The sequence below is a fragment of the Eleutherodactylus coqui genome, chromosome 1 (genome assembly GCF_035609145.1).
Source record: "Eleutherodactylus coqui strain aEleCoq1 chromosome 1, aEleCoq1.hap1, whole genome shotgun sequence".
NCBI lineage: Eukaryota > Metazoa > Chordata > Amphibia > Anura > Eleutherodactylidae > Eleutherodactylus > Eleutherodactylus coqui.
This window is the reverse complement of record NC_089837.1, coordinates 297,721,641-297,733,703: the sequence shown is the minus strand read 5'-3', so window position 1 is coordinate 297,733,703 and position 12,063 is coordinate 297,721,641. Positions and strand designations below refer to the sequence as shown.

Genomic DNA, 12,063 nt, shown 5'->3' with positions numbered 1-12,063 from the left:
GGAAAACCCGCTGTATTTGTAGTCGCAGCAAAATATAGGAAATTGAAAAAAATGTCATCTACACGCTGGAGAAATCTGCTGTGGACATTGCCCTACGGAGTGGATGGTGGATCCACAGCATGTCAATTATATTTTTACTGTGGGTTCCACTTGTACAAATGAGATGGGCGACCTCCGCACACAATGGCCGGTCCTGTTTAACTTGGATTGCACCTCAAAAACAGTTTCCTTTGACCTGCTGGGAAGAGATTACTTTCTCCCGAATATATCTATATTCCACAGCACTTCTGCTTGATTCACAACCTGATTGGTTGTTTGGGTTGGCGGATTCACAGTGATTAGTTGTTTGGGTTGAATCAAGCAGAAGTGTTGTGGAATATAAATATATGCCCGCCTTACACTGAAGACTAGACCATTGATTCCAGAGCGGGAGGCATATATTTATATTCCACAACACTTCCGCTCGATTCAACACAAACAACCAATCACTGTGAATCAGCCAACGCAAACAACCAATCACTGTGAATCAGCCAACCCATACAACCAATCACTGTAAATCAGCCAACCCAAACAACCAATCACTGTGAATCAGCCAACACAAACAACCAATCAGGTTGTGAATTGAGCGGAAGTGTTGTAGAATAAAGATATATGCGAGTGGGAGACCTCCTCGTGCCCGCCCTCGCGCTGGCAACCTATCAGCGGATGTCGCACATCGCACACAACAACACGGCGCGCCGCTTATGACGCTAACACTGGAATAGCTAATCACGTGATCACGGCCGCAGCGTAAGAGAGCGTCTCGGAGACGTCAGCGTCACCACTTCCCGCGGTATATAAAGCGGAAGCGGAAATATCGCGATCTCTTCCAATCTCCCAACATGGCGGTGAGTTGAAGCAGTGAATCCTGCTTTCTCAATCCTTCTCCATCCTGTCTTTGCGGTCTGTCGTGAAGCTGCGACTCTCGGCTCCCGTGTGCTCACCGTGTGAGGGCGGTGTGGCCGCCATTATTGAGTGTCTGGCTGTTACGGTGGCCGGTCGGCAGCCGCCTTGTTTTATGGGAGCCGCCGGTGCCGCTTCTGTGCTGTATTTTGTGGCTGGCGGCGTCTGCTTGCAGTGTGACAGCGCTGGGGTGAAGCTGGTAATGAGCGGCGGCTGCTGTGACCTCCGGGGCAGGAGACGTGCCCGGACATGTCCAGTAGGGTTCGCCCACCGACGCTGCGTGCAAGACTTGCCCAGTCTAGTGTATGGGGGGCTTCTAGGGGCTGCATGGTGGAGAGCCGCCACTGTAGTGCTGTAACCTATGTTGGTCGTGGGGAGCTGAGTGCTTGCTGTGCAGCCAGGGGCACAAGCTACACGTCGTCTGCCACATCTGTATGTTAGGGGGTGGCACATCTGCTCTTGGGATTCTAATTTCTTTTTCAATGGGGGAAGGGCAGAAAAGGGGAATCCCTATGGCTGAACAGTTCTGTCTCTGGACTGAACCTAACAGCCCTGGGTGGACCCCATCGGCTATAATACAGTTTCTTCTGGTATTCTCAGCGGGATATACGACAGAACCCTCAGCCGGAGGTGCCTCAACAGATGTAACACCGGCTGGAGGCTGTCACATCTGTTCTAGAGGCTTGTCTTCATCATAAAACTGGAACTTGCAAGCAGCAGATCTGACAGCGCCTTAAAAGGATAGTCCGGGTCATAGATCATAGGTAAAAGCCCTTCTGCATGCAGTAAGACGGTGATGTGCTCGCCTCTCCCTGCTGCTGCAGGTCTCCCCTGTGCCGTCACATTTCCAGGGCTCTGCAGCCAGCTGCACTCTGTTGGCTGTGGGGCCTGTGATGTCAGTAAACTGGCAGAATGGCAACCTGTACATGGGCACGGAGGACCAAGTGCAGGAGAGGTAAGTATCACTTAGTTTACTAGCTGTGGTAACGTTTCCCCATAACCTATAACTCAGACCACCCTTTATAGAACCTATTCAAGTTACTACAATAGGGTCTAAGGTATATTGGACAGCCAACATCAAATCTTACCATGTGGTGTATATATGAAGCATATAAACCAAACCTCAAAGGCCTCCCTCTCTCAGATGGTATTCAGTGTTTATCACTGTGCTGAAAGCTGTCGGTGGTCCCCACTGTTTTCAGCCTCAGACAGCCGCTTGATTGTGGTGCTTTTCAGCCCTGCAATTTTTGAGTGGTGTCTGTTTTATTGTTGGACGTTTAGTTCTCGAGTGCTAAAAGTGATGCTGCAGCCGAAAACTAAAGTAAACCACGGCAAAGCACTGCGATTCAAGTCATGGCGCTTTCAGTAGTGTTTGTTATGGAGGCCTTAGTACGCATCCACCAGGACCAGCCCGGACCTGGAGAACAGAAATAAACACCGCTGGGTAGAAGTGCTCTTACAACAACTAGTCAACTGCACGCAAACAACCCCGGGTATATAGACCATAATCGCTTGACTAACGTGCTACATGAAGCTTCTGGCATGCTGTTGGACACAATGGCACAAACTTGGCCTGGATTGTAGATGGTATCTGAGCAGGTTATCTCCAGTGTGATGCAGCTGAGAAGGGCTTTAGCGCTGATATTTCAGTTTCCCTCCTTGACCTGTCCTTTAATAAACCGTTTCAGATGTTTAAAGCTTTTTATTTTTATTCCAGGACAAATCAGAGAAGGAGAATCCTATGCGTGAGTTGAGGATCCGCAAACTGTGCCTCAACATCTGTGTTGGCGAGAGTGGTGACAGGCTGACCCGTGCCGCGAAAGTGCTGGAACAGCTGACTGGGCAGACCCCTGTCTTTTCTAAAGGTCAGTATGGTGCTGGGATTCATCTATAGAGGACCCATTGGCAATCCTGATGTTTACTAGATTAGATGCACTGCTATTCCCTACAGCAATTCGAGAGCATATCTCATAAGTCTGCATTGTGCTGTTACTTTATGTCTGGAAATTTATGAAATGACATCGGGTGTTGACCATTGGGGAGCATCTCAATACATGCTGATGTCCAATCACTGTGTAGCAACACATCTTTTTGACAAGCCAGATGTCAATTTACTCCTACATTTCTAAGAGGAGTAACTGGAATAGCACACTGCAGAGTTCTGAGAACATATGCTCCATCATTGTTATATGCTAAAACAGAGAAATGGCAAGCTGCAGCATAATCAGATCCCATGTTGATGCATTTGAAACTGAACCGTATACAGACCAGACGAAAAATGTTACATGTCTAGGAAATTCCTTCACGGCATGTACTAGAAACAAATGTGGGATTCTAGACTAGCAACTGGATTCAATATACAGCTGGGCTAAAGAGAAGCATAAACAGAATCAAAAAAGCAATCAAATCTAACAAAAAACTACTATGTGTAAGCACTGCAGGTCATGGGTCAGACTTCAAGATATATACATTGAAGTCTCTAGGGAGACCTCACCCGAGGCAACAGATTGTTCTTTCATCTCAGAAACTGCAAGGCTTGGCAAGTGGCTCCCAAATAAGGATCAGGAGACTAGATAAAAAAAAATGATGCATAGACTCGCATGTTGTACAAATCATTACTGAAAGAAGGCTAAAGGCCAATTAACCTCAAAGATGATTGCTCAAAACTTGTTTAAAAGATGGGATGATTGACAGTTTGAGCAATCATTTTGCATAAGCTGCTAATGGGTGCTAATACCCATTAGTAGCTTATTTAATTTGCATGTAAATGAGCCTCCATGAGCTGTTTGCGGAACACAGGTGGTCTGTTCTCTGCATACAGCGTCTTTGTTTTGCTTCAAGTTGAATACAGTGTAATCAGCGCTCCCATGGAGAACACAGCATGTGGTACCTGCTAACATCTCTAGCCGAATGGATTTTATGCCTTCCTAAAAATCATCGTTTGGCCGAAATGTAAACTATGGTAGCATTTACACACTATTACTGCTCAAAAGACCCAGTTTGAGCAATAATCGTGTTTTAAATGGGGCTTTAAGCTTTCCACCTACATGTTTTAAGCACATTCAAATTACATCAATGGAGATGAAGATGTTCAACACTTTCAAGATGAATTGGAACACGTATATGACCAGCGGTGATGGGGCAATCGTATATCTCTTGCTTGGCATGCATTTTCACTTAGCAATAATTGGGTATTCTTGATCCTTCATCGAATTGTAACCATGCCTCTAGTCAGCCCTTCTCCCAGTTCTTCCTATTCAGCAAGTCATAAGAATGTCTGTTTTAGACCAAAGGATTTGCAGCGGATAACTTTTTTTTCTGGGTCCACGTGAAATATCAAGCTAGTGACTATCTAAAGTTAAAAGTGATCAGTGTGCTGAGTGGAGAATCCATGCTAATATACCACTAATCTGGCTATTGATGACCTATCCTTAGTATAGAAGTGGGAGAACCGGAACTTTAATGATGGGCCTGTTTGTCATTCAGACAATATCCGTTTTGTTCTGCACTGGTGTGCTATTACAGTACTAGCTAATAAATAGTATTTAGTTATTACTGTGCTTTATAAGTTGGCTGCTTTAAAACTTTTCTCTTATTCCTGTATAGCTCGATACACCGTGAGATCTTTTGGCATCAGGAGGAACGAAAAGATCGCTGTTCACTGTACAGTTCGGGGTGCTAAAGCAGAGGAGATTCTTGAGAAAGGCCTTAAGGTATGGAACATTATACTGTTGGCTATGAAAATTGAATTTGCATACTAAAAATGTATTCACACCTATTACAGCTTCTAGCTAGAATTCAACTGTTCTGGCTTCAGGGTAGAGAAAATTAATTTGAAATGGAAATACCGTATTTTCTGGCATATAAGACAACCCCCAACTTTTCCTCTTATACGCTAGGAGTATAGTGTGAAAAAAATCAATACTCACTGGCGGCGCTGCTGCAGGCTGTCGCTCCCTCATGCACGTCGGCAGAGCATTTCTTTCTGCAAGGGGGCTTGAATGCCCTGCCTCCAGAAAGCTAATGCCCTGATTGGCTAACTTAGTCTGGCGTTAACCAATCACAGCCATTCAATTACTTTTTCTCTTAGTTGATTTCAATGGATTTAAAACAATGCTTTATTTTGTTATGGTTCAGTATTTTACAGAGAAAAAGGAAACTGCATTTTTATTTCCATCATTGATTTCCAATGGATTAAAAAAACAAACTTTTTTTTTTTTTCTGGTTTAACAAAAACAGCACAGGAATTATAACTAATGAGCATTCACATTTCCATTAGAGCTAAGACTCCACAACCTGCAGATTTCATAAGGTACATTAAAGTGAGTTATAACCAGCCCCATTCACATGCAGCTTGGGAGTTCTTCAAACTGCTTCAGCCTCCATTGGGGGTACTGTCTACATCTGTGTTGCCAAAAATGGCAACCAGATGGACACTTAGAACCATAGGCTTCTGTGTCTTGATAAGCTTGTACTGGAAAGAACATAGTCCACTATGTTTTCAGCACAAATGTTGGCAAGAAAAGGAACCTGACTAATGAGACCTAATTGGTCTGTTTTGAGAAATAAAAATATATTTAATGTGGGTGGATTTTAGGCACGATGTAGTTTTTCAGACTTTAAGCATAACTTGTGTTGCAAACTTGCCTACTACAGCATACATTACAACTTTTATGTTGTGAGCGCAGACTAAGGCTCCCTGCACATGGGTAGGTGGAATCTGTCCCTGGTAGCTGTAGCGTCCACACGTACCTGCAGTTTCTACTTTCTGTGCTGTGGATGGTCTGCTTGTTGGACATGCGCAGCACAGATTTTATTTTTTTAAACTCCTGCTTTTCCTGCATCATTGACAAGCAGTTGACTTCAGTAGAAGCCATCTGCACAGAATCTGCATGAAAATGGAGCGTGCAGCATTATCCTTCTCCTCTTGTCTCAGGCACGTGGAAAAATACAATTAGTTTCCGCTCATGTGCAGGAAAAAAAAAATCACGGTTCAATAGCGTGCTATAGGCAGTATGTGCTGTGGAATCCAGAGGTGGATGACCACCCTTGATTCCGCAATGCAAATCTGCTCATGTGCAGGTGGCCTAGGAACGTTGGCTTACTAAGAAAATAAGATGTGGATGATTGAATCTTGATAGACTTCGAGGGGTGCTTTCGCATTTGCACTGGGGATTCTATTTTCCTGCTCAGGAAAGAAGAATCCCTGTGACCTAAAGGGTCAGTCTCTGAACAGAACCACAGTGCCAGGTGGATCCCATTGACTATAATGGGGTCTGCCTGTTCCACCCAGCCTTTGAATGGAAGAAAGTGCTGCATGCAGCACTTCTGTATTTTCGGCCAGATCTGTGACAGAACCTCCAGCTGAAGGTTTACACAAATGTGAAACCACCCTAACTCTGTAGCTTTTCTTATAAACTTTCATGTGTCCTTGAACATTTTAGGTGCCTCCCCTAATATTCCTCTTTTGCAAGTCCTATAGAGAAGTCTATTATAAAAAGCCTGTTCTCAGGATTAGGTCATTATTGGTAAGGAGTCTGCTCCCCAGTATACCACCAACCAGCTAGCCAAAGTGACGGCATACCAGCTGCACTGCCATAAAGCTCATAGCTGTGCCTGGTATAGCAGCGCAATCCATTAACTTGAATGGACTGTGCTGTTAGGCAATGTGACAATTAACCTATCCTCACAAACCTGAAGCGGTGGTCTGCTTGGAATCCCCAATCTGATATAGGTGACCTACCATGAAGATGTCATAAGTTCATGTTTATATGCTTGAGTGGTAAATACAAATTGTGATCTTTCATTTTTACTTCTAGGTCAGAGAATATGAACTGAGGAAGAACAACTTCTCCGACACAGGAAACTTTGGTTTTGGTATCCAGGAGCACATTGATCTGGGAATTAAATATGACCCAAGCATTGGAATTTATGGGCTGGACTTCTATGTGGTATGTTGGGGGCTCTGTATAACTAATATGTAACTGGCATGCATCTAATGAAATGCTACGTGAAGCCATGCTCTGACATTAAAAGTGTTAACCCTTTCCAATCCATTTATTTTTTCTCACCCACCCATTCTCCCCAGCTCCAAATAAATTGGAGCTGGGGAAAATGGGTGAGTAAAAATACTGTCAGTTCAGGAGGGTGCAGGTGCTCACTGCACCATGGAGGGACCTGCTTACCTGTCAGACGTCTTCCGCATTCTCCTTCTGCCTCGGCGATCATGTGACCGCTGGGGTCAGGTGGAACTGGCGGTCACATGATCGCTGGGCTGGGAGACAGAAGGAGAACGCGCAAGACGCCGGTCAGGTAAGCAGGTCCCACAGTGCAGGCTCCCGGCTCGGAGTTCATGCGACAGCCGGGGGTCAGGTAACACCGGCGGTCACATGATCGCTGGTCGGGATCTCTATGCATTACATAGCGCTAATTGGGCGCTATGTAATGTGTAATGGAGAAGGCAGAAAGGGTTAAACCCTTTCTGCCTTCTCCTAGGGGGTCCTCGATGGGGACCAGTACACAAGTGTATCGGCAGACACATGCACTCCTGCAGTGTCGGGCCTGCCCCGACATTGGAGCTGTGGAGGAAAATGATGTCGGGGCAGGCCCGACATTGGATTGGAAAGGGTTAAAGGGGTTGCCCTGGTCTGAAGATTGATTGCCACCCCCCTTCATTGTCGTCATGGGATATCAGTAACTGGTGCTAGTCTTCAACCTAGGACCCACACTGATCAACTGTTGTCCTGGCCATTGTTAGTATATGGAGGCAGAATCAGACAGCATGGACACTAGGCAGTGTAGCTGTCCCGCCATCCCTGTACGCTGACACAGCAGCCCAACAGACATCTGACCAGTGGGGTTCCAAAGTGATGGCCCCTGCCAATCATCTGGCATATCCTGGGGATAGTGTCAGCCTTTAGAGTGAGCCAACCCCTTTAATTGCTGCTAGAGTACAAGAATTACATTTTATGCTTTCCCTGGATATATATTGGAAAAAACTGCATGATGTCTTTCGCTGACTTGGGCGCTCATGCCCACGGCCGGGTCAGATTCCACCTGCGGAAACAGACCGGCGTCTCTCAGGGATCCTACACTCCTCTCTGGATCCGCCATGAGTGGCTCGCCCAACGAGCCATATCACAAGACGAGCCATATCACAAGACGGATATTCTTAGTAATTCAGCTGTGCTCACAGCAGAAGTACTATTAACTGCAATGGAAGCAGTCTGCTAGTTTCCACATAGAATAGAACATGCTGCGATTCTTCAGTGACTCTTAGAGTAGAGGACTTCTGATACTTCCTGTTTTGTCAGAAGTGCTCAGGGCTACTCTAAAGCTCTGCCAACTTTGTTTCTAAAGGATGGGTCATGCACCATTTTCAATGGGTTCTCCATTGTCAGACTTCAATATAAAAAGCCTAATGTACCAAAAATACTATACAGGACTAGAATGATTCTCAACAGAAGTGTCTGTAGTGGAGTCAATAGTGATCTATTCTGTGCTACAGACTGAAGTATGTTTTTAAAAAAATGAATATTTTAACAGGTTCTTGGACGCCCTGGCTTCAGTATTGCTGACAAAAAGCGCAAGACTGGCACCATTGGGGCAAAGCACCGAATCAGTAAAGAGGAAGCAATGCGCTGGTTCCAACAGAAGGTGAGCTTGGTGTTAGAGACCTTTTCAATTAACTAGGTCCAACTAAAAAAATGCAAAATTGCTGCTTTCTGTGTTTTGCAGGACAGATAAAGAAATGTATGACTGTCTTGCAGCAGCTATGCCTTGTGCATATGATGAGCAAGACCTGTTTTTTGTTTTTCCTTTCCCTGTTCAGAACTCTGAATTCTTATGGCTTATATAGCATCTCAAGAAACGGCACATATAGTATATTCATACAAAGTAGAATTGTTGCAGAAGTTTCAGTGAAAGAAAATTAGTCTCAGACATGAATGGGATTTCTGAAGATCCCACTGAAGTGTATGGGCAGCTGTAGATTTATCTGCAACTTATCTTTGGGATGGGCCCAGTTGAGTGCTAAAGGGGGGGGGGGGCTTCCTTTCTCAGACTATTCTGGTGTCAGCAGGCTAGACAATACATCTGACAGATGCAGATCCCTGGCTTTCTCATTCCCTCCCTGGCTGTATACTGTGGTCAGGAGTAAAGGAATGGCCTGTCAGTAAAGGGGTGCTCATCTCTGCCAGGAGGGAATACTCTTGTGTGGTGTACAGAACATCAGTGAAACCTGGCATGAAGAATGTTGTTGGGAATGCCAAACTTTGGCATGGGGTTAAGTGTCATCAAGATAGATTCCCAGAAGGGCAATGTACCTTCTGGACCTGCCTGGCAGTATTAAAAGGTGCTAACTAGAAGAGTAATTGATGTGATTTCCGAAATGACTTAAATCCAACAAACACCACTTTCCACAACATGGCATTTTCTGTCATGTGACTGGGATAAGATGTGATCTTTGTAGTGAATGTTTTGTTGGTATTTGAGTGATTGTGGCTATAACACATTGCTAATGATACAACAGGCATCATGAGAAGTACTTCTGAGCAGCTCACTTAACACTTGGGCTACTTTTCGGAAGGCTTCATGCATAGTGTTTTAGGAAACACCCCCATCTTTCAATGTTTGTATTCAGAACTACAATTGGAAGGGGACCCACAGCTCTTCATGGTTTTTAATATTTACTCATAGGCCTCTCTATAGAAGTAAAGGATGCATGGTAAAAATTAATAACTTGTAGAACACATGCCTTTTTTTCTCTCTCCTGAAGCCTAAATATTACTCTATAAACTGCAATACAAGCAATCTTTATATAGTTCTGGTATCTTCACAGCACTTAATATCCAAATAGTGTCTGGTTATAAAGCCCTGATTTATTATCAGACCTACTGGACTGTACATTTTAGCTGCCCTGTAGGCACTTGGAGACCCATACTGCCCCTGTCTAGCTTTTGGCAGTTTAGTTTGGCTTTCTTGGCTTCTGGATACACATCACTGCTGCGTCTGAGCTATTGGCAAAATACAGGCTGCCAACTGCCTGCGGGGTAATGGAGTAGAATATCTAATTCCCCAGTAGCTTGGAGGGATCAGACTGGACTTGGCAACTTCTCCACTTTTGCTGGAAGGATTACCTGTTTGAATTTGCTGCAATGAGCACCAAATATCCACCTGCAGTAATCCAGTTAGAATTGGTGTGTGCATTTGTGACAGGTGCCAGTGGCTGGTTATTAGAAGTCCTTTGTAAGCAGTGTCCACAGTATATGGCATTTTAAGGCTGGTACATGAGATGGCTGTGTTGGCATGCAGATCACATGCCCTTCTAATGGCCACATTCTCAGTAGTCTCAGGACCTTCTGCAATGGGCACTCAGTGTTCGAGTTAAATTCCCATTCTGTGCTACAGTTTTAGCCATTCCTGCATGCAATATGATGCAGCTTTCTGTAAAGACAGTTGAAAAGTCCTAATGCAGGAAGTGTTTACCCTCTTCCCATCCTGCCATTGTATCTGAACTTGGGCCACTCTCACACAAGCTTGTAAAAATGCTCTGTTTTACAGTGGTTTTTAAACATGTTCGACAAGGGCTTAACACACTCCATCATTGCAGCGGGTGTAGTGCGTTAACGAGCTTGGACGCTTGATGATTGGACTGACAGCATTTGTTATAGTGTACATTAGAGAGCCTTCACTGAAATGCTCATCTGAGAAGCCCCATTGCAATCAATGGCCGCTCAGTACAGCGCTTTTAGCTGGAATTTTGAAGTTTGGTACGGTGTTAGCCAGTAGAGCAGAATGTGATGGTCAGTAGGAGAAACCAAGTAATCTTGTAGATATGATACCTTTTTAATGGCTAACAAAAAATACATGTTATAGTGAGCTTTTGAATTTACTTGGTTCTATTCAAATGCCTGCTAAATGTTGAGGAAAAAACAAAGCCTGTGAGTGACCCTAGTCTAGCAGATTGGGGCACAGGTGGACCTGCCACCCTGTGCCCAGTCTGATGCACCATGTGTTTAAATGTAAAATGTTTGCTTTATTGGTATAGCGTTGTAACCAGTAACCTGTCTCTTATGTCTTTTCAGTATGATGGAATCATCCTCCCTGGAAAATGAGCTGCTTCACTTTATAGAAAACTAATAAAACTTCTGCTAAAACTCTGTGCTTTGTCATTATTTGTCAAGTGATCAATGTAGGATGTGTCTTAAAAGGTTCTAGTTGGCTCTTCCTGCCAGGGTTATATGTACATGAAGGTGCTGCTATTAACCCTTTCCAATCCACTGTCTGACGTCTGAAGACATTATGATTTAAGGCTGTACAGCTCCAATGTTGGAAGACGTCCGTCCGGGTCTTACTGTATATTGTCAGCCTCTCTGCTGTCGGAGCCTATCAAACGTGTCATCTCATGCAGTACTGGCCTTATACAACAGCGCTATATGCTGGCTAACAGCAGAATAAGAGTAAGCCCCTGAGGAAAACCAGGATACAAATTGGATTGGAAAGGGTTAATAGGCTGCAGACTGCACACTTGGCTCTTGGAAGCTTTCACCAGTTTGTGGCAATTAAAATGGTAAAAATGGCTGTTCCCCATAGCCACACATCACTACCCTACATGTACTGGGACCTGGAGCGATGGCCGGTGAACTCTTGATTTCTGTGGGACGCAAGGATCAGGTTGTCCTGGAATATGACAATATGCCTGGAGTGGTAGAGGAGTGATTCTCAATGCCAATCTCTAACTAACCTGTGATAAGAATGGCCAGTAGATGTGGTTGCTTGGCATGTGATGCCTGGCACCTCACTGGGTGAACACATAGTGGCAATATACTGAGACCATAGATCTGCCCCTGTGATCTACACTATAGACAGTGCCAGCTGTGCCACTACAGTGCTGTGGGGGTGACTGATGTGGGCATTACAGCTCCTTCCATCTACAGAACTGAAAGTGTTAAAAGTGACTCCTCCAAGGCTTTCCATATATAACATGTACCTGTAAACAAGAAGAGGGCTGCCAGGGGCTCACCAGGAGGATGGTAGTACATGCACTACAGTGGTAACTGGTCCTACCTGGGGACTGGCACATAGTCACCAGCTACTCCCTCCATAGTAACCCCCTTCCCT

General features: G+C 44.8%; 1 protein-coding gene across 1 annotated transcript; it reads left to right on the top strand.

Moving 5' to 3' along the window:
- The first annotated feature begins 741 nt into the window (after nt 1–741).
- RPL11 (ribosomal protein L11) lies at nt 742–11,102 on the top strand. The gene is made up of 6 exons (XM_066574144.1): nt 742–887; nt 2,660–2,807; nt 4,549–4,655; nt 6,762–6,893; nt 8,488–8,598; nt 11,028–11,102. The coding sequence occupies exons 1-6, from the start codon at nt 882–884 to the stop codon at nt 11,055–11,057; spliced, it is 534 nt and encodes a 177-aa protein (XP_066430241.1). The 5' UTR covers nt 742–881; the 3' UTR covers nt 11,058–11,102.
- Nucleotides 11,103–12,063: the final 961 nt, after the last annotated feature.

What these genes read in the sequence shown, in the direction of transcription:
- RPL11 (XM_066574144.1), top strand. An exon ending in TTCTTGAGAAAGGCCTTAAG is followed by an intron (nt 4,656 to 6,761) that starts GTATGGAACATT and finishes TTTTACTTCTAG; the next exon opens with GTCAGAGAATATGAACTGAG. An exon ending in ATGGGCTGGACTTCTATGTG is followed by an intron (nt 6,894 to 8,487) that starts GTATGTTGGGGG and finishes ATATTTTAACAG; the next exon opens with GTTCTTGGACGCCCTGGCTT.